The sequence below is a fragment of the Staurois parvus genome, unplaced genomic scaffold, assembly GCF_062004578.1.
Source record: "Staurois parvus isolate SC_StPar_1 unplaced genomic scaffold, SC_StPar_1.0 ptg000306l, whole genome shotgun sequence".
In the NCBI taxonomy this organism is placed as follows: Eukaryota; Metazoa; Chordata; class Amphibia; order Anura; family Ranidae; genus Staurois; species Staurois parvus.
Window position 1 is genome coordinate 5,012,055 of NW_028318102.1, and position 23,627 is coordinate 5,035,681.

The following is a 23,627-nucleotide window of genomic DNA, read 5'->3' on the forward strand; positions in this document are numbered from 1 at the left end:
TATGTTCTCAAAAAAAAATATTTAGGTAAAAAAATGAGTCAGTTGTTGCATACTGAAGCTATTAAATGTGGTCTTGAGTCGAGGGGCAGACTGACAACTCATGTGGCCCCCGGGCAATAGGGGATCATGGGGCCCCTGTGTCCTTGCCCAAACTCAAAAAAGCCTATGGCCCCAGGTCCTCGGGCAGCGCCCGAGTTTCCAAATGGTCAGTCCGCCCCTGGTCTCGACATTCTAGGCTTCAATGTGACCTCCATTCAAAGAAGGGTTAAAGAATACTCTAGACCACCTTATGACAACCTCCATATTATCTTTACTACTACATCTAGGTTTACTGCAGCCCTTCATTATGTCTAGAAAACCAAGATTCTCTGGGGTTGATTTATTAAAAACAAGTAAACTTTCAGGGGAATTTTCCCCAGAGCTTTGTGAAAGCTGTGAAATTTCACGCTGCAAAGATTTCCCAATTAAATGTAAGGGAAATAAAAACAGCATTTTTTCTTGCACATGATTGGATGATGGTAGTCAACAGGACTTCTCCCCATTCACTAAGCTGTGGGGAAAATTCACCTGCAAAGTGCAACTTCTCTTGAAAAACTCAACAGCCTATTCCCCAACAGTACATCAAGCCCTCTGTCTCTGGTTGCAGTTATTGCTATAATTATGGTGATCCCAGTTCAGTTTGAATATGGCAGATGCATCAGTGTCAATACTCTCAGTCAGATATCTGCAAATCAACCAAATGTGTTTAAAAACCAAATACAAAATATTAGTGGACATAACCTGTGGACATTTCAGAATGCTTCATGTTACTTATGACTTTCTGTTGCTTTACAATGACTGTTATTTTTGAGCCATTTATCTTGAGTTTGGGCTTCTTGGGTTTAGCAAAAAAAAAACCCATGAAATGGAAAATCTTCACATCATTTTTAGGAAAGATAGGAACATGGATTATGCTTTCATACAATGGTCCAGGTTTATCACAGGATGAAAACATGGATTGATGTGGCTTAAACCGCTTCTGAGCATTTTCGTTTATATAGACTATTTATCATCATCCAATTCCTTTTTAAACAACAGCAAGATTTTAGCCGTGCTTGGTGCAAGTGATGCCGATGAATAATAGCTTGTTTTGCAAACTTTTACAGCCTTTTAATAAGGAATGCTATTTCTTTAAATGCTATAATCCATCACAGCCAATCAAATGTCACTCTACTGAAATTAGACCAAGACAGGATGGATTTCTGGTCTTTGTTCTCTAAAGGTGAATGCATTTCAGAATTATCACCTAATTATCATTCTTTATTGAACTGGCTTGTTCATATTAAGAACAAATGTAGTCTGAGGTCCCTTGAATTTCATGGCTGCCTTTGTGACTCTTTTAGTGCTGTCACTCTAGCTTAACTGCAGGGTTACTGGTAGCTCTATTTAATCTCTTCTTAGCCAGCATTTCTTACAGCATTGTTTCATGATGGCTATGTGTCTTGGTGGTAGGTTGATGGAGTAGCAGAGGGCATATATGGCTTTTGATTTAAAGTATATCTCCACTTTTGCTGTCAAAATTGAGAGCCCTCCCACTGAATGTCTGTTATGTGTTCCCATTTACACAGCATACCTAAAATAATAATAAAATATATTTATTTTATTAACTTTTTTGACTTTAAAGAAAATGTGGTGTTCCTAGTCTGAGGTGGGATTTGGTCCAAAAGCTATTTAGTCCAGTACACTATTGTGTACTGAAGATGGAATATTTTCATAAATAAAGAAGATGTAACTTACAGTACAACCCTCACATTTTTATAAATATTTTATTATATCTTTTCATGTGACAACACTGAAGAAATGACACTTTGCTACAATGTGACGTAGTGAGTGTACAGCTTGTATAACAGTGTAAATTTGCTGTCCCCTCAAAATAACTCAACACACAGCCATTCATTTCTAAACCACTGGCAACAAAAGTGAGTACACCCCTAAGTGAAAATGTCCAAATTGAAGCTCTTGTGAACTCCATGCCCAAGAGGGTTAAGGCAGTCCTGGAAAATAATGGTGGCCACACAAAATATTGATACTTTGGGCCCACAAGTTGCCACTGGAGTCCTCTTCCACTCCTCCATGATGACATCACAGAGCTGGTGGATGTTAAAGACCTTGCGCTCCTCCACCTTCCATTTGAGGAAGCCCCACAGACGCTAAATAAGGTTTAGGTCTGGAGACATGTTTGGCCAGTCCATCAACTTTACCCTCAGCTTCTTTAGCAAGGAAATGGTCATCTTGGAGATGTGTTTGGGGTCGTTAGCATGTTGGAATACTGCCCTGCGGCCCAGTCTCTGAAGGGATGGGGATCATACTCTGCTTCAGTATGTCGCAGTACAAGTTGGCATTCATGGTTCTCTCAATGAACTGTAGCTCCCCAGTGCTGGCAGCACTCATGCAGCCCCAGACTATGACACTCCCACCACCATGCTTGACTGTAGGCAAGACACACTTGTCTTTGTACTCCTCACCTGGTTGTCGCCACACATGCTTGACATCGTCTAAACCAAATAAGTTGATCTTGATCTCTTCAGACCACAGGACATGGTTCCAGTAATCCATGTTCTTAGTCTGCTTGTCTTCAGAAAACTGCTTTCTTGTGCATCATCTTTAGAAGAGGCTTCCTTCTGGGATGCATGCAGATCAATTTGATGCAGTGTGCGGCGTATGGTCTGAGCACTGACAGGCTGACCCCCACCACTTCAACCTCTGCAACAATGCTGGCAGCACTCATACATCTATTTCACAAAAACAACCTCTGGATAGGATGCTGAGCACGTGCACTCAACTTCTTTGGTCCACAATGGCAAGGCCTGTTCTGAGTGGAATCTGTCCTGTTAAACCACTGTATGGTCTTGGCCACCATGCTGCAGCTCAGTTTCATTGTCTTGGCAATCTTTTTATAGCCTAGGCCATCTCTATGTAGGGATTGTAGGGGTGTACTCACTTTTGTTGCCAGCAGTTTAGACATTAATGGCTGTGTTGAGTTATTTTAAGGGGACAGCAAATTTACACTGTTATACAAGCTGTATACTCACTACTTTACATTGTAGCAAAGTGTCATTTCTTCAGTGTTGTCACATGAAAAGATAGAATAAAATATTTACAAAACTGTCAGGGGTGTACTCACTTCTGAGAGATACTGTATGTATATATATATATATATATATATATATATATATATAGCGATCTGGGGGATCATTAGCTCAGTGGTAGATGTATTTTTAAGTGAGTCCATGCCAGAAAGGAACTAAGTTAAAGGGTTTGGTAGTCCACTTTTATTAAGAAAGAAAAAAAAAGTTGTATGTCTACGTATGAAAAAAAGTGTGACTACCCACGCATGGGGTTCCAGCTTCAGTAAACACAACTGAAAAATACAGAGCTATCTGGCTCTTAATGCTCACTCAGCCTTGTTAGCAGTACCTTGCTGCACAGGCCCAGTCCTAGCCTCTAAGTAGAGGTTCTCCTGCCACCCCAGGATCTCTCACTCCTCCGAGAATCATGGTCCCCTAGACTCTCTCCCATTTCTCTCAACATCTAGTCTCCCAGACTCTCTCAGATGGCCCAACTCTTGCAGTCCACTGACCTAGAACCTCTCCTACATGGAGTGCTGTTTTAAGTGGTTTTCCTTGGTCCCTAGACAGGAGCACACCTCCCTCCTGGCTGCAGTAACTGCAACTCCTACACCAACTCCACCTGCAATTGCACAGCAAACTATCATTATAAGGGCTGTGTGCACATGGGCACACACCCTACTTGTTGTCCACAACATTTGGACACTTGGTTGGAGATTTCTTCCCTCCCATGGCACTTTGAAACCTCCAAACTACGAAGGAAATACCAAAATCTGTAGAAAGCTGCAAAAGCAGTTTTTCAGCTCAAAATCAATGCTTTGCTTCATAGTCCTGCACTAACCAAATGTGCAAACCTGTGTCATTTTCTTCTGGAAATTTGTATCTCTTTGTTAGGCTCTCATTCACATGAGCATTCCTATGCATACATCCATATGAAAGGCTGTATTTGCCAACATGGGATGCACAGGTGTTCCATGCAATCACCTTCAGGCAGTCCCATTCATGTTTATTTGGATGCAGCAGATGCACAGACACAGTCACTGGTCTTATAATGACAGCTGAGTATCTGAGCAGGTGCATGTCCCCAAATGCAGACAGTCTGTCAAAGACAAAGAGGGCTGCTCATCTAGGTTTAGTGATAATGATATGTTCCAGCACAGTACAGACAGGGCTAATTGGTGCAAGTTTTTTTAAAATGTATGCTATGTGATTGGAAACATGTAAACTAGGTTTTCATTACCAATTCACAGCAAAAGTGGAAATATTTTATTTTTTTCATGTGTTTACAGTATATAGCACCAACAATTTGTACAGCTCTTTACATATATTTTGCATTCACATCAGTTCCTGCCCTCAAGGAGCTTACAATCTAAGATCCCTAACTCACATTCATACACATACTAGGGACAATTTAGGGATCCAATCAACTTACCAGCAGGGTGGGAGGAAACCATAGTACCCAGAAGAAACTCATGCAGGCACAGGGAGAACATACAGGTTCCAGGCAGGTTGTGTCATAGTTGGGTTTCAAACTTACAACCCTAGTACTCCTAGGTGAAAGTGCTAACCATTTATCCACTGTGCTGTCCTTCAAATTTTTGCACTTGCTCCAGTTACAGGCAAGCTAGTCAGTTACCTAACTAAAGAGCAAGCATGTTGATTTAGTTAACATTATGGAACTAACCACCTCAATGGACTTCTTAGATGAGTTTTGAAGAAATCAGTGTCTTGATCACACTTTGATTGTGTAGGAGAATGGGTGTAAATGGCAGAGGTTATATTGTTAAGTACAGCTGTAAATGTATACTTGTCACATTATAAAGTTGCCTTGTCAATGCTCTCCCTTTAGATCAGTATATAAAAAAAGGGAAAAAAGAGAAGCACAGACAAGTTGTATTAACATGTCAGTGCATTGAAAGCTATTCTGGTTCATGAAACCGGTATAATTTGAGAGTGGAAGACCAAGAACCCATGAATATAATGTTAGAACAATAAATAAGCTGGAACTGATGTGACGTCTGCTGGTATATGCTCATTTTCTTTCCCTGATGAACTCAAACTAAGATTAGAATGCAGGTAGGGGTTTCTTTTTTTACCGAAATAATCAGATAGGAACATATCTCTAGGTACTGGATGATGAGTGACATATATAATCACACCCCCATATAATTTAGTGCAATTCGCAAAATGAGTTGCTGTCATATTATATTTTGACATGCATTTCTTTGTATTACATTTCTCATATACACATTATGACAAAAATCAGGGTTTCCTTTTGACAACACAAAGCTATAGCATTCGAGGGAAGTAATGGTGAGCTTTTACTGCACATATCAACAAGATCTGGGGAGAAAGAGTAAAAAGGAAAGAGAAAACAGGCTGACGTGTAATTAGTAATCAGATAAAAATGTATACAATATATTAAAAATTGCCAGGAAAAAGAATTTGCATGTTATATATTGAAAGATTAATTTTAACCAAACAGATACACAGCTGAAATGCATATAGCATACATGAGCTTGTAGGCAGGTGCTGGCCCCTTTCTGCACTGCAGGTGGCACTCAACCACAATGACACTGCAGGAGGAGAGGAAGTCAGGAGGAACATTCTCCTCTATGGTTGCCTCAGTCACTGGGAAAGCAATCCAGTTGGGTGCTGCCACCCCATGTGCCTTCTTGGGTCAGGCAGAGTTTATCTAAGACCCTGGCTCCCAGACTTGGTGCACATTTTGGGAGTGGACAGTGCAGGGAAAGGTTACCCATTTGTCAGGGAAAGTAAATTAGGGAAGTAGGGAAGGTTCCGGATGAGTAGGGACAGGATAGAGACATATTTTATTATATCTTTTCATGTGACAACACTGAAGAAATGACACTTTGCTACAATGTGACGTAGTGAGTGTACAGCTTGTATAACAGTGTAAATTTGCTGTCCCCTCAAAATAACTCAACACACAGCCATTCATTTCTAAACCACTGGCAACAAAAGTGAGTACACCCCTAAGTGAAAATGTCCAAATTGAAGCTCTTGTGAACTCCATGCCCAAGAGGGTTAAGGCAGTCCTGGAAAATAATGGTGGCCACACAAAATATTGATACTTTGGGCCCACAAGTTGCCACTGGAGTCCTCTTCCACTCCTCCATGATGACATCACAGAGCTGGTGGATGTTAAAGACCTTGCGCTCCTCCACCTTCCATTTGAGGAAGCCCCACAGACGCTAAATAAGGTTTAGGTCTGGAGACATGTTTGGCCAGTCCATCAACTTTACCCTCAGCTTCTTTAGCAAGGAAATGGTCATCTTGGAGATGTGTTTGGGGTCGTTAGCATGTTGGAATACTGCCCTGCGGCCCAGTCTCTGAAGGGATGGGGATCATACTCTGCTTCAGTATGTCGCAGTACAAGTTGGCATTCATGGTTCTCTCAATGAACTGTAGCTCCCCAGTGCTGGCAGCACTCATGCAGCCCCAGACTATGACACTCCCACCACCATGCTTGACTGTAGGCAAGACACACTTGTCTTTGTACTCCTCACCTGGTTGTCGCCACACATGCTTGACATCGTCTAAACCAAATAAGTTGATCTTGATCTCTTCAGACCACAGGACATGGTTCCAGTAATCCATGTTCTTAGTCTGCTTGTCTTCAGAAAACTGCTTTCTTGTGCATCATCTTTAGAAGAGGCTTCCTTCTGGGATGCATGCAGATCAATTTGATGCAGTGTGCGGCGTATGGTCTGAGCACTGACAGGCTGACCCCCACCACTTCAACCTCTGCAACAATGCTGGCAGCACTCATACATCTATTTCACAAAAACAACCTCTGGATAGGATGCTGAGCACGTGCACTCAACTTCTTTGGTCCACAATGGCAAGGCCTGTTCTGAGTGGAATCTGTCCTGTTAAACCACTGTATGGTCTTGGCCACCATGCTGCAGCTCAGTTTCATTGTCTTGGCAATCTTTTTATAGCCTAGGCCATCTCTATGTAGGGATTGTAGGGGTGTACTCACTTTTGTTGCCAGCAGTTTAGACATTAATGGCTGTGTTGAGTTATTTTAAGGGGACAGCAAATTTACACTGTTATACAAGCTGTATACTCACTACTTTACATTGTAGCAAAGTGTCATTTCTTCAGTGTTGTCACATGAAAAGATAGAATAAAATATTTACAAAACTGTCAGGGGTGTACTCACTTCTGAGAGATACTGTATGTATATATATATATATATATATATATATATATATATAGCGATCTGGGGGATCATTAGCTCAGTGGTAGATGTATTTTTAAGTGAGTCCATGCCAGAAAGGAACTAAGTTAAAGGGTTTGGTAGTCCACTTTTATTAAGAAAGAAAAAAAAAGTTGTATGTCTACGTATGAAAAAAAGTGTGACTACCCACGCATGGGGTTCCAGCTTCAGTAAACACAACTGAAAAATACAGAGCTATCTGGCTCTTAATGCTCACTCAGCCTTGTTAGCAGTACCTTGCTGCACAGGCCCAGTCCTAGCCTCTAAGTAGAGGTTCTCCTGCCACCCCAGGATCTCTCACTCCTCCGAGAATCATGGTCCCCTAGACTCTCTCCCATTTCTCTCAACATCTAGTCTCCCAGACTCTCTCAGATGGCCCAACTCTTGCAGTCCACTGACCTAGAACCTCTCCTACATGGAGTGCTGTTTTAAGTGGTTTTCCTTGGTCCCTAGACAGGAGCACACCTCCCTCCTGGCTGCAGTAACTGCAACTCCTACACCAACTCCACCTGCAATTGCACAGCAAACTATCATTATAAGGGCTGTGTGCACATGGGCACACACCCTACTTGTTGTCCACAACATTTGGACACTTGGTTGGAGATTTCTTCCCTCCCATGGCACTTTGAAACCTCCAAACTACGAAGGAAATACCAAAATCTGTAGAAAGCTGCAAAAGCAGTTTTTCAGCTCAAAATCAATGCTTTGCTTCATAGTCCTGCACTAACCAAATGTGCAAACCTGTGTCATTTTCTTCTGGAAATTTGTATCTCTTTGTTAGGCTCTCATTCACATGAGCATTCCTATGCATACATCCATATGAAAGGCTGTATTTGCCAACATGGGATGCACAGGTGTTCCATGCAATCACCTTCAGGCAGTCCCATTCATGTTTATTTGGATGCAGCAGATGCACAGACACAGTCACTGGTCTTATAATGACAGCTGAGTATCTGAGCAGGTGCATGTCCCCAAATGCAGACAGTCTGTCAAAGACAAAGAGGGCTGCTCATCTAGGTTTAGTGATAATGATATGTTCCAGCACAGTACAGACAGGGCTAATTGGTGCAAGTTTTTTTAAAATGTATGCTATGTGATTGGAAACATGTAAACTAGGTTTTCATTACCAATTCACAGCAAAAGTGGAAATATTTTATTTTTTTCATGTGTTTACAGTATATAGCACCAACAATTTGTACAGCTCTTTACATATATTTTGCATTCACATCAGTTCCTGCCCTCAAGGAGCTTACAATCTAAGATCCCTAACTCACATTCATACACATACTAGGGACAATTTAGGGATCCAATCAACTTACCAGCAGGGTGGGAGGAAACCATAGTACCCAGAAGAAACTCATGCAGGCACAGGGAGAACATACAGGTTCCAGGCAGGTTGTGTCATAGTTGGGTTTCAAACTTACAACCCTAGTACTCCTAGGTGAAAGTGCTAACCATTTATCCACTGTGCTGTCCTTCAAATTTTTGCACTTGCTCCAGTTACAGGCAAGCTAGTCAGTTACCTAACTAAAGAGCAAGCATGTTGATTTAGTTAACATTATGGAACTAACCACCTCAATGGACTTCTTAGATGAGTTTTGAAGAAATCAGTGTCTTGATCACACTTTGATTGTGTAGGAGAATGGGTGTAAATGGCAGAGGTTATATTGTTAAGTACAGCTGTAAATGTATACTTGTCACATTATAAAGTTGCCTTGTCAATGCTCTCCCTTTAGATCAGTATATAAAAAAAGGGAAAAAAGAGAAGCACAGACAAGTTGTATTAACATGTCAGTGCATTGAAAGCTATTCTGGTTCATGAAACCGGTATAATTTGAGAGTGGAAGACCAAGAACCCATGAATATAATGTTAGAACAATAAATAAGCTGGAACTGATGTGACGTCTGCTGGTATATGCTCATTTTCTTTCCCTGATGAACTCAAACTAAGATTAGAATGCAGGTAGGGGTTTCTTTTTTTACCGAAATAATCAGATAGGAACATATCTCTAGGTACTGGATGATGAGTGACATATATAATCACACCCCCATATAATTTAGTGCAATTCGCAAAATGAGTTGCTGTCATATTATATTTTGACATGCATTTCTTTGTATTACATTTCTCATATACACATTATGACAAAAATCAGGGTTTCCTTTTGACAACACAAAGCTATAGCATTCGAGGGAAGTAATGGTGAGCTTTTACTGCACATATCAACAAGATCTGGGGAGAAAGAGTAAAAAGGAAAGAGAAAACAGGCTGACGTGTAATTAGTAATCAGATAAAAATGTATACAATATATTAAAAATTGCCAGGAAAAAGAATTTGCATGTTATATATTGAAAGATTAATTTTAACCAAACAGATACACAGCTGAAATGCATATAGCATACATGAGCTTGTAGGCAGGTGCTGGCCCCTTTCTGCACTGCAGGTGGCACTCAACCACAATGACACTGCAGGAGGAGAGGAAGTCAGGAGGAACATTCTCCTCTATGGTTGCCTCAGTCACTGGGAAAGCAATCCAGTTGGGTGCTGCCACCCCATGTGCCTTCTTGGGTCAGGCAGAGTTTATCTAAGACCCTGGCTCCCAGACTTGGTGCACATTTTGGGAGTGGACAGTGCAGGGAAAGGTTACCCATTTGTCAGGGAAAGTAAATTAGGGAAGTAGGGAAGGTTCCGGATGAGTAGGGACAGGATAGAGACAAGCTCATCTCTCCAGGAACGCTACCTATTGGGCACAGACCAGCCAGGCCACATTCCACCCTCAGAGACAGACACTGTTGGCACATTGGAACTGCTCAGCTCTGCATTACTGTTCTGAGCTGGGATTGTTCCCAGTTTGGTGCTTTCTCACTGGGCAGTTTGTATTTTTGGGCCATGGCTTCAATACAAGTTTTGTTATTTGCAATGGACTGTGTGTTTACAGCCTCTGCAGTGGTGCAACCACCCAAAAGCTGTGTGACCTGCCAAAATGCTTATTTCTTTTTAGACCTTGCACTTATATAGTAATATGGTATGGATCAAGAGGAATGCTTTTTTATTAACACATTTATGTTATATATTATATATTATTTTCATATATTGTTAAGTGGCCTCAAGGGTTATAGGATTTATATGTTTTGTTAAGATCTTCAAGATAAGAGGTAGCAGCTGAATTTATATCTTAATGGTATTATTTGGCACAGGTGGTATTTACACATTATTACTTTCAGCAAGTCTTGTGATCCAGGATTCTTTCCAGACAGCATAGCTGGGACTGGGACTTTTGTCTGCAATCACCCCAGCCTACTAACTGTATAACAACAGAGCAGCAGCACAATGGTGTCATCATTTTTGTGTGATGCAATCCAGTAAGCATGCTACTAACAGTAATTTGCAAAACAATAGTGTCCTGATGTTTTATGAAGCTGATTTTTCCATTTCCCAGTTAGTTAATTCAGATTAGAATTTCAGGATATAACTAACCATTCCTAAAACTGTTCCCTCTCCCCTCCTAACACCTATACTAACTAACCTGCAGAAGTAAGATTTCTATACTTACTTATTTTCAGGCCGCCTCTGGTCCCGTCACGTGACCCAGTGATCTAGTGCTGGCTGCAGGGGAGAGGAGAGAGTGCTTGACAATGGCTGGAATGCCTAGGCAGTGACATCATTGCTCCTTCTTCTCCTCTAAAGACATCACTAGTTGACACAGGGCAGATGGACCACATGACCAAACTTGATCTTTCTTCTACAGCGTAGTTATTTTAGGTGTTGGGGGTATAGGTATTTTAATTTAAAGCTCTATTCAGCTTTCATTGTATTAAATATGCATGCATTTTTTAATTAACACATAACGACTGCTCTGTTTTAGTATTCTAGAGTTATCACATGTGTTTTTACAGTGTGTTGTATATTTGTTTATTATCTTGATAACCTAGAATTGCAAAGAAAGTCAATACTATACCATAATCTGCATTGCTAAAGCCAGAAACATGCTAGAATGGTTTGGAAGTGACCAGGAGTCTTCTGAACTGGATTGGCCCTTTTTTTCATTTAGAAACTATTTATTTATTCGGTCCAGATGGCTTTTTTTAGTATCATGGATTTTAAGTAGCAAGAAATAAAACTTTTTTGATATTGGTTTAAAATAGATAAAATCTTGTAGTTAGACACAAGTGAATCCATCCGTCAAATTAATGAGATTTTTAATGAATGGGACATTTTCAATTGTCTTCAATTTGTGCCTGTGGATTTACATTCTCCACATAGTTTGCGGGTCCTCATTCCTCATTGCCTGGGTTCATGAACTGTGTGAATCTTTGTAGGTGAACCTAATCTGCACCTATTAATTACAATGGAAAATAATTTGCAGATTAATTTGCTATCTGTAAAGAATGGTTGGTGTAGAAGCTATATTATTCAGAGTTTATTTCATTAGGATAAGCCCATAGCAGATAAGAATGCCATAAATAAAAAAATGTTTTTTTAAAATTGTCTAATAGAAATAGTTTACAGATGTAGCAACAATTTGTTGTATTGCTTGTATATGAATAAAAATGCTTATTATGGATTACACATTGAATATGGACTTGGCACATATTCTATCAGTGGTTTTATACCAAGGAGTACCTTGCAGAAGAGTTTCTTCTGTAGAGCTACCCCCAAAGGCATAGGGTGGTATGGGATACTCCAGCTTCCCTAAACACTTGCAGGAGGACACTGCACCTTGCTAAGTCTCTATGCAGAAACAAGTGCAGATGGCATAACTGAGTCCCTTTTTAGAAGCTATCCCAATCAGGTATGCTACTTCTTCTGACTCCTCCTCCCAAAGAACACAGCACCAAGTCACTAAAACCAAGCTCAGGTCAGTCACTAAAAATGAGCTGAGATCCATACTCACAATGTCACAGGACCACCAGATGACTCCTTGCCATTTCCACTAAAGAGGAAGAGGTGAATGCTTGCAATGCCACAAGACAGCCACACCCTTTTTAACTTCCACTGAGCAATCTTCAGTGATCTCTCCAAGCCAAAGTCCTAGGGTGAGGGTTCCTTTGATTAGCTTCAAAAATGGATCTCTGGAAGTAGGCCACCCAGCTGTGCTACAGGTGGGACCTCAATGAATAATCAGCTGGAATCAGGAGAGCTGCTGTGGATGGGAGTAGCCACCCCCACCCAAATGCACTGATTCCCTCCAACAGGGAGAAGAGCCCTGATGCTTTAAATCTTGTATGCCTCTCCAACCATCTTCTGAGCACACCTCACCAGGGATTGGCTGGAGCACAATAAATATTTAGGCTGCCCATTTGCCTTGCGCAACCCTCTATGTTCCAGAAGCCACTGGAAGACAGGGGAGAACAATCAAATCTAAAGCCTGTAAGATCCTAGCAACCTAACTAGGAGATTGCTACACCTCTAACAATTAAAAATGAAAACAACTACACCATTGGATTTGTTTATGAATGGATTAAATTTTCACTTTATTATGTATTGACTTAAAACAGCTATTCATGTGCAATTTTAAAATTTTATTATTTTTTAGAAATCTACACATATTTGGGTGTTAAAAGTAAACATGTTCTCTTGAATCACTAGATGAAGAAAGTACTTCCTTTGCAACTCAACCCCAATCAGCAATTTTTATTTGCACATTTTTATTTTCACATTTGCTTGTGCTACAAGTATCTATGTACTTACTTACTGTACTTACTGACTTACTAAAGCTAGCCATACATGGCCATCGGTGGCCCTTGTAGACCTGATAAAAGTCTATTTAAAAATTGACTAAGTCAGGTGAAAACTTTTAAGCCTAACAGTGACTGCATCTTTTCAGAGTTAATGGGTGATTTTATTGATTTTCTCTTCATCAGCCCATGGGGTAAAACAAAAATCTACTGTATATGTGTATGGCTAGCTTTACTTTAATAGGTATATTTATAAAACAGTGACATTCACCAAACATTCACTGCAGGAAAATCTTTCTGGTGCATGTATTTTAAATGAAATTGATTGATTCACTACTGACAAATATTTGGTGAAAGCCACATTCACTATATTATACATATACCCGTTGGTCCTATTTTCAAGCACACATTTTACACTCATTTCATGATCATCAGTGAACATTTTTCCAGGCCAGTGAAGAACAACTACATTGTTGTTATAAGACATATTAAGACCTAGCAAGGAGTTTCTATGATTTCTCTTTCATTATTAGCCGTGTTCTACACTCATCTGGCATTAAAGGAAAGAAAAAAAAACTCAGCTGCAGTGTACTAATTGGATAAAGCAGAATTCAATAATTGTTCTGCAGTGGATGCTAAAATTGAAGAATGCTGTGTTTACCTTTTATCTGTGATTTATGGTTGCAGCTTTTTGGAGGGTGGCGGAAGCAGAGGATGTTCTTAATTAACTGAGCTGTTTTTCTCTATAAATGCCATTTTCTGAGACTGTTTGCCAAGAATAGTGAAAGATTCCTTATATTAATTATATGACATGCTTTTGGCTGATAGCAGTTAAATAAAAACTATTTTAATTCCTATGCCCACCAAGCAAAATATTTTGTGTATTTATTGATGTTCCTGTGCTCAAATGTATTCTAATTTTATAGAGATATTCTACAGTCCAACATTACTTCATTTTTAGATGACAAATATATAATGCTTACCTGTTTAGTGCAATGGTTTTGCAGAGAGCAGCTCTGGTCCTCCACTTCTCAGGTTCCATGCCAGTGCTCCTAGCCTGTCTCCCCTGCTGTGTGCCCTCATAGAAAGCCATTTGCTATGGGGGCACTCATGTGTGTTTGCTCCTGAGCTGTCTATGTGTGTCCATTGAGACACAGAGAGTATTTTGGCCTCACATTCCTGCTCTCTCATCATTGGTTGTGATTAACAGTAGCAAGAGCCAATGGCTCCCACTTCTGCTTTTCGGTCCAAAGAGGAGAGAGAGAGCCGAGAGATTCACTGCTCTTGTGAACATCGCTGGATCAAGATTGGGCCCAGGTAAAGGGAGACTGGGGGGAAGATGTAGAAGGTTTTTTTACCTTACAACAGAGAGTATATTAGGGTAAAAAAGAAACTTCTGTCTTTAGAACCACTTTAAAGTATGTGTGAACACACTGCAGCAAACCCATATAATAAAAGAGCAAATATTATTTTGTTACCATATTTGTAAGTGCTTTTCTCAGATATTATTATATTTTTTAACTGACCAAGGTAGCACACATTTTTTTTTTTGTTGTTGTAATGTGACAACAGCAAGCATAAAATCAGAGACTAGCAGGAAATCCAGGTACTTCTAGGCAAAACAGGAAATAAAACTTAAGACAGCCTACTATTACACACAAAATACAGGCTCGTTTATGAAATAATAATTTTAGGGGTAGCTAATATTTGAACCATACTTTCTTTGAAAGGCAAAAATAATTATATACAAGCTGATGGCTGCGTAGCCAATTTTCCTCAACCAGCTCCTGGCTGCAAGGTAAAAGTGATCCAAGTGGTTGTATAGCCACCAAATCACTTTTACAGTGCAGGTGGCGCACTTCAGATGATGAACATGGCAGGAAGGAGGAAGGCATTTGATTGGCTGCAGCAAACACAGACCTATGCATGACAGGAACTGCCCTCAATATAGGAAAGGTGGTACTATTTTGTTGGAGACTGAAATAGGAACTTGAGTGACTGCCATTCTGAAGTCTGATTTTATCACCACCCATCAATGCCAAGGGAGGTGGAGGAGATCTTATGCTAGAAACAAAGAGAGAAAGCAAAATGTAGACGAGGAAAGAGGGGGACTCTTCTGCCAGGCTGATGTGACACAAAAAAGAGTGACATAGGGCCTAGAGATATGGAGCACCATGAAGACTTTTGCTATGCTGTTTTCTGGCTGCAAAAACTGTACTGTTCTGCTAAGATTGCTGGCAGCAGAGATTGTACCAGGAAGCCTAGCTGTTACAGAGAGAAATTTCTGTATGTGTGCTGTGCAGAGGGACTACATAAGAGAGAAACCCAAGCTGTGAATTGGTGTCCAGTACCTCAAAGAGAGACTACTGACTCTGGGTGGAGGGGACCTTATGGTTTTTCTGCTGAGCAGATCCTGGGTTGAGAGTTGGGTCCCTTGTACCTCTGGCTTGGCCTTTGTGGACAGATCAGGACCAACTTTTGTGATAAAAAGATTCTTGACCTTTCTATCCTATAATTGAACACTCCAACAGGAGAATCAGGGCTACAACACCAGCAGACTCTTTTTTAGATGTACTGGTCAGTACCATTGGCAGGGCATTTCATGTTGAGGTAGACTATATACTTAGGATTTTGCGCATCCCCTGAAAATTCCTCACATTTGTTGTTATTGGTTAACCAGAACTTGAAGGGATTTTTTTTTTTTAACAAACCCAGCTTTTATCAGGCGTGTCAGTGAGTTTGGATTCAGGTCATCACTGGGGAAAGTTAGGAGGGCCTATCTATCAAGTGGCTCCTCAGGGGGTAGTGCTTCAAATAACAACAAGAAAATATGTGGCATAATTTTCCCATCTAGGGTTGCCAATTGTCTTTATTTTTATGGACTATCTATAAATAATGTAACATCCTCACTCCTGACCATAATGCCCATGAATATATTTGAGGTAGATTGCATCCTGTGTATGCATGGTTTCAGAGCTTGTATGTGATGCACTAGATGAAGATTATATTATGGTATAAGGTAGGGGTAAAAAAAAATGGGGAAGATCTTACAATCATTTTTGATATAAGGTTGGGGTACAGAAAGGAGGAAGATATTACAATTTATTATGATAAATTGGTGTGGTACAGAATATTAGAAGAGCTTTTTTCAAGTAATTCATGTCGATGTGATGTTCTGCTGCTACTGCAATTGTGTGCTGGTGGGGTTACAAGAGTTGAGATCCTTGTGAACAAAATAAAAATTTGAGCTGTCTGTAAAAAAAGAGCTGGGTGTCTTGAATTTTGTTGCCTTCTTTCTGTAAAAAAAATAAAAAATTAGGATGGCAACCAAGTTCCTATCTCAGGATTACTTTGCTAAATGCTAAGCAGCTGTTTTGAGTTTGAGGCGTAAATGTAATTTTTTCCTCTGTAATGGATGCATTTGAAATTACATTTTAGGCAGACTTATCCTCATGATTTTTTAACAGCCTTTTAGTTTGAAAGGGTTATGTTAGATAACTGTTGTGCTAACTTAACTTTGCAGGCTTCCAGTGCTTTTGCAATTTTACAGACAAAAATTCATAGCCATACCAAACCAAATGATACCTTCTTGGACATAATTACAGTGGGCAAAATGTGCATCTATGACAGAGTCCATGACATCAAAGGGTTTAAGAATAACTGCTACTCCTTGGTTACCTACTGTGTTGTATTATTCACATTACATTTCATACAGAATAAAAGAGGCATTTTCTTTCCTTCAGATTATTTTCCATTTTGTTATCTATGCTTTGAGCTATTCAAGGGCTCATTGCAAAAGCCCCCTTAAGGTAGAGAATGTGAAATGTGTGCATATTATAGTTATCTGTGTTGGATTTTTAGTGGTTTGGGAAGTATATTTTCTCATATCAAATGTATGTGCTAGACCATCTGAAGTATTGTATGATGTGAAGATTCCTATATCAATGCGTGACTTTTGGTAATGTTGCCCCTAACTCTGTAATGAACATTTGACTTTTAATAATATTTTTTGAATATGCAATATACTGTTCAACACTGATGCATTGATTACCTAATCCAGTATGTTATTATTTTTCTTTTCAATCCAGATACTACCACCTATTTCACAGAGCGATCTGAGCACTTTAAACCTTGCAAAGATAAGGACCTTGCCTACTGCTTGAATGATGGTGAATGTTTTGTGATTGAAACCTTAACAGCATCTCATAAACATTGCCGGTAAGTGAATGAAGTGCCATTAAATAATTCACAAAGATTCCTAAGGTTTGCGAATGAGAAAAACATGTCCAATATTGATTTTTTTTTCTTGCTAAGCGAACCTTACTTAACTGTTTATTTCATTCTTATAGTAGACCAAATGGAAAAATTACAATGCAAAGTGGAATATATCAATCGAGATGTACCTAGGACCACTTATAGACACAAAAACACTAGTAGGCCCAGGGTAATAATAAAGAATGAGTTAAGAGATAATATTTTAATTGTGTACACATAATGCTTTGTTTCTTTGTGTTTTGGCTTGAAGGCTATCATTAGTCTTTTTGTGTGTTTCATAAAGAAATTTTTAGAAGGTCCAATGTAAAATAAAATGCTGGTTAAAAAAGGTGTCCACTTTCTCCATGTGTCAACAAAGAATTGATACATTAACATTTATCGGGTGTAAGGGTGGCCTCCAGGCCAATATTTTACCTGCCTGGCTTGCTGTCAAAGTTATTAGTAGGAATAAGATCATAAGGCTGGTATTTAAAAAAAAAAAGTCACCACTTTAGTGGGTTGCCAATACTAAGAGATCTTATGATTTGTTTCCCTTTTTCAAAACAAGCCTGGTTGTAAATATCTATTGGTATTCCTACTTTTAAGCTCTCCTCTATTAGTTTTCTTTGTTTAAATTTGTTGTCAATGAATTGGCATCTGTCTATATAACAACTGGATGTGTGTAGTTAATATGTCTTCTCAAAGACTTACTGTAAAGCAATGGCTGAAAAAGTCAACAAAATATACATTGTGAGATATTATGAACACAAGACTGATCTTCAAGAGCCAATCAGTTTCTAAAGTTTTCTTTTATGGTTATGTAGTTTTGTATACTTTTTTTAAAGGTAATGTGATTTGTTTTTGTAATGCAAAGTTGTTGTCTTTTTGTTTTATGGTTTCAAACATTTGTATAAATTTAAAAATATGATGAAAATGATAAGAGATGGTTATGGTCTATACAGCCTTCCCACAAATTAAAACCTGATTTAACACTACATATAGATTACCATTAAATCCTAAAAACAAATCAGTTTAGGAATACATAAAGATGACTAACATTTTAAGCTGATGTTGTGGAATGAACTTGTATTGTATACAATACACTTCTGAACAATATGCAGTATACAAATTGTCTTTTATTTGTGCTTTGCACTGTTGACTTCCTTGGCAGGAGGTTAAATTGTCCTCCAGGCTACATATCAAGCTGCATTTGGCTACAAGTCGTGCATTGTAAAGGGCAGCCTTGCAGAGACAAGAGAACCCGTTCTGCATGGTGTGCATTTATATTACAAAAAAACTAACTAGAACTAAACATATATTAGAGTGTTTGCTGCATACACTCCCTCTTTCTCTCCAGTGATCACTATTTCATCTTCTCCATCCAGCATGTCAAGGATTTAAAGGCCATCATGATTTCCAGCCTCAGGCATTTGATGCTCTTAATATAGTATATGTGTGTCTGAGCAGTTGGCTCTGTTTGGGAATGTTCCTAAACAAATCCACAATTGGAAAGCTTTACCACTCTGTAGCTGTATCATGGATTGATCAAAATCTAAGTTTCTAGTTAATGTGATTTAATAATAATTCAGAACCTCTCAAACTCTTCTATAATAACAGATAGTGAAACAAACTATGCAGTTATGAAAATAGGTGTATGGATTATTGCCAGAAATGTTCATCTATACTACAACCTAGGCAATATTAAAGTATTAGATGCTTTGGCACAGAAAGGGGTGGAACACAAACATTTAAAGGGGGGCATAAATAATGCTGCTCCTGATAAGAGTCATCTTTTGAGTTAATTAAGAAGAGGAAGAACATGAGAAAAGCTGAAATAATTATGAAAAATGACGTTAATGCTTGTTCAGCAGTATTTTCTTTCACAATGAACAGTTGCTATTGCTTCATCATGCAAATAAGCATGTTGTCTACAGGCTACTTATTAATTGCGCCATATCCTTTACCACACATATACCAATGTGGTACACCAGGCATGCAAACTGATTCCTCATAGCAAAAGACTTTTTAAGTGTGCCCCTATTAAAACACCCACTCTATTTTTAAAGGGGACCAAGCTCTTCATGTGTCTTCAAGCTCTTCATATGTCTCCTTCTAGTGCCCCTACAAGGATGGTGTCAGAATGCAGCTATCTCCACTAAGGGGCTAAAGGTCCACTATAGCATTTCATTGGGTAGAAGGGGGGTAAAAATTGGCTGATCTCCACTGGGGCAAGAAGGTTGCACATAAGTGCAACCTTCTTGCCCCAGTGGAGATACGCCCATTTTCACCCCCTTCTACCCAATGAAATGCTATAGTGGACCTTTAACCCCTTATCTAATCCATATTAATTTAATATAAAGTAAAAAAAATAGGTTACAGGTTTTAAAAACGTTAAAGCTGATGTCCACCTTTACTATCACCACTATCCAAACTGGCTAAAACAATCTATTTTGTATACTAACAGGTGTACTTACTGGACATGCTGTATAAACTGTATGTAGCCTCAGATACACTTGGAATGCAAGGCTGTATACTGTAAAATGAGACCTTCCCGTCTCACACCTGGAACAAAATAGAGTTATGCTAGGAGGTGCTTAGCTACTCATAGGCAGCTTTGTATTCCATCAATGAATACAAAGCTTCCTCTGATTGGCTGAGATGGAGGTAGTGACATCATCAGCCCACCTTTCTGCCTCATCCTGCCTTATTTCCAGAATTTGCACCTTCCTGACTAATGACACTACAAGACAACTTATTTACTCCTTGGTTATTTCCCACCTTGACTACTGCAACTCCCATACTCATTGACCTACTTCTACACAGGCTATTCCCCCTTCATTCTATTATGAATGCTGCTGCTAGACTAATACACCTTATTAACCGATCCATGACTGCTGCCCCTCACTGCTAATCTCTTTACTGACTTCCCCTATCCCATCGTATAAAATTCAAAATACCAAGCAAAACATACGAAGCCATCCACAACATCAATCCCAGCTACATTACCAACCTTATATGCAGATATTGCCCAAATTGTCTGCTTCGCTCCTCCCAAGACATATTGCCTTCTAGTTCCCTTGTTACCTTACACCCTCACATCCAGAACTTCTCCAGAAACTCTCCCATCCTCTGGAATTCTCTCCCTGTCTGGTCAGTTCCTACCCTATCTGCCGTCAGGCGATCCTTGAAAACTCATTTATTCAGGATAGCCTACTCCACCTCCACCTAAGAACTATACTTGAGTCATCTCCATCAGATCATCCCCTGCAGCTATTACCTTTTGTATCACCTCCTTCTCCCTTTGGATTGTAAGCTCCATGAGCAGGGTCCTCCTATTCCTTCTGTATTGAACTGTATTGTAATTGTGCTATCCCCCTTTATATTGTAAAGCACTGCATAAACTGTTAGCACTATATAAATCCTGTATAGCAATAATAATAATCCAATTAGAGAAAGATTTGTATTTATTGAAAGATGACAAAGCTGCTTATGAATTGTTTAGAGCTGCTCAGCCATATTTTTTTGTTCCAGGTGTAAGATAAGGTAAGGTCTGGTCTCACACCTGATACACAATATATTGTATGAGGCTACTTACAGTATATACAGTGCACCTGTTAGTGAAGGAACTAGTTTGTTTGGGTCATCTTGTATATATCATCACAAACTATCCCCGCTTCAGTCTATCCTGAAATCGGCGGCCAGACTTATCCACCTTACCAACCGCTCCGCTTCTGCCACCCCTCTGTCATTCCCTCCACTGGCTCCCGATTGCCCAACGCATTAAATTCAAACTACTAACACAGACATACAAAGCCATTCATAATGGTGCCCCAAACTACCTCACTGACCTGATACCCAAATACCGCCCTACCCGTAATCTTCGCTCCTCACAAGACCTCCTACTTTCTAGCTCCCTGGTCTCCACCTCCCACGCCCGAGTGCAAGACTTCTCCAGGACTTCCCCCATCCTCTGAAACTTACTACCCCAATCCATCAGACTGTCACCTACCCTCCTCACCTTTAGGCGCACCCTGAAAACCCATCTCTTCAGGGAAGAGTACCCCACCCTCACCTAACAGCTGATCTTCTCCACTCCTCCTACCACTCCATCCCCCACAGCCACTTCCTCCTGTACCACTATTCCCTCCCTCCTAGAATGTAAGCTCGAAAGAGCAGGGCCCTTGAACCCCTTGTGTTCTGTTTTGTTACTGTATTGTCTCATGTACTGTCCCCCACTATAATGTACAGTGCTGAGCAAACCTTTTAGCGCTATATAAATACTGTATAATAATATAATAATAATATACACTATATTGCCCTAAGTATTGGGACTCCTGCCTTTACACGCACATGAACTTAAATGGCATCCCAGTCTTGGTCCGTAGGGTTCAATATTGAATTGGTCCACCCTTTGCAGCTATACCAGCTTCAACTCTTCTGGGAAGGCTGTCCACGAGGTTTAAGAGTGTGTCTATGGGAATTGTTGATCATTTTTCCAGAAGCGCATTTGTGAGGTCAGGCACTGATGTCAGACAAGAAAGCCTGGCTTGCAGTCTCTGCTTAATTCATCCTAAAGGTGTTCTATTGGGTTGAGGTCAGGCTAGTCAAGTTCTTCGACTCCAAACTCGCTCATTCATGTCTTTATGCACTGTGCTTTGTGCACTGGAGTGCAGTCATGTTGGAACAGGAAGTGATCATTCCCAAACTGTTCCCACAAAGTTGTGAGCATGAAATTGTCCAAAATGCCTTGGTATGCTGACATCTTAACAGTTTACTTCACTGGAACTAAGGGGCCAAGCCCAACCCCTGAAAAGCAACCCCACACAATAATCCCCCCTCCAGCAAACATTACACTTGGTACAATGCAGTCAGGCAAGTACCGTTCTCCTGGCAATCACCAAACCCAGACACGTCCATCGAATTGCCAGAGATGCATGATTTGTCACTTCAGAGAACATGTCTCTACTGCTCTAGAGTCTGTGCTTTACACCACTGCATCTGACACTTTGCATTTCACTTGGTGATGTAAGGCTTGGATGCAGCTTCTTGGCCATGGAAACCCATTCCATGAAGCTCTCTACGCACTGTTGTTGTTTTAATCTGAAGGCCACATGAAGTTTGGAGGTCTTTAGCTATTTATTCCACACACAGTTGGTGACTGTCAGCATGCGCTGATCCCGCTCTGTCATTTTACATGGCCTACCACTTCATGGCTGTGTTGCTGTTGTTCCCAGTTGCTTCCACATTGTTATAATACCATTAACAGTTGACTGTGGAATATTTAATAGCAAGGACATTTCACAGATGGACTTATTGCACAAGTGGCAACCTATCATGGTGCTGCGCTTGAATTCACCTAGCTAATGAGAGTGACCCATTCTTTCACAAATGTTTGTAGAAGCAGTCTGCATGCCTAAGTGCTTGATATTATAAACCTGTGTCCATGGAGGTGATTGGAACACCTGAATCCAATGATTTGGATTGGTGTCCCAATACTTTTTTTTGCAATATAGTGTATATATACAGTGGATGGTGTATATACAGTTACATACAGTGTACATAAGTGAGTATTTGACTCCTATAGAAAAAATAGCAATGAATGTGCATTTACAGTTAGGTCATCTAGGTCTATGATTTGACAACTACAGTGGTATATGTGGAAACAGTTGTTCAAAGAATTTAGAAAAATGTTCAAGATTTTAGAGCTGCACAGTTAATTATTTTAGAACAGAAAAATGCTACTGTATACTGTAGTTGAAAAAACTCCTCAATATCACACTACAAGTGCAGTCCAATCCCTAATAAGTCCACTAATTATAAACCTTAATCTTCTTGTGTAATCACGGTGAAAAAAATTAATGTCCAAAAAGAAAAAAATCCTTCCAACAAATTCCACGATAATTATTCCCTCAAAAAAAAGAAATATCACATAGTGCATTATCTTTAAAACTACATATAAACTTGTGACATCACTCAAGTGAATAACCCATCAAAATTATGTACAGTGCAAATAGTGAAAAAACTGCGAGTCAAACAGTGAACCAACACTGTGTGTGTGTGAATCACTCTTCAGTGCCCCCACACAAGCCAACACTGTGTACACTTATTTATAGTAAGGAGTGGGTACCCTTACCAACAATCCAAAACAATGATGCTTATAATATGATTCAATAACTGGTGGGAAACGGCCCTCTTGTAGATCTCCACAAGACATACATTGTCTTCACAGCACTACCTGTATCCATCAGCCATAGTACTCCAGATATCCCCATACACTTTGCTCCAATTAGATATGCATATATGAAGGACAAAGATAGTGTAATACCTCCAAGATAAATGCAAAT

At 39.8% G+C, this 23,627-nt stretch overlaps 1 protein-coding gene across 2 annotated transcripts in view; it reads left to right on the forward strand.

Moving 5' to 3' along the window:
* NRG3 (neuregulin 3) overlaps positions 1-23,627 on the forward strand; it is a 1,067,906-nt gene that overhangs the window by 379,579 nt on the left and 664,700 nt on the right. For both annotated transcript variants that reach the window (XM_089683345.1, XM_089683344.1), the window contains exon 2: positions 17,118-17,247. In XM_089683345.1, coding sequence (XP_089539471.1) covers positions 17,118-17,247 — 130 coding nt within the window. The remainder of the gene's footprint in view (positions 1-17,117; positions 17,248-23,627) is intronic.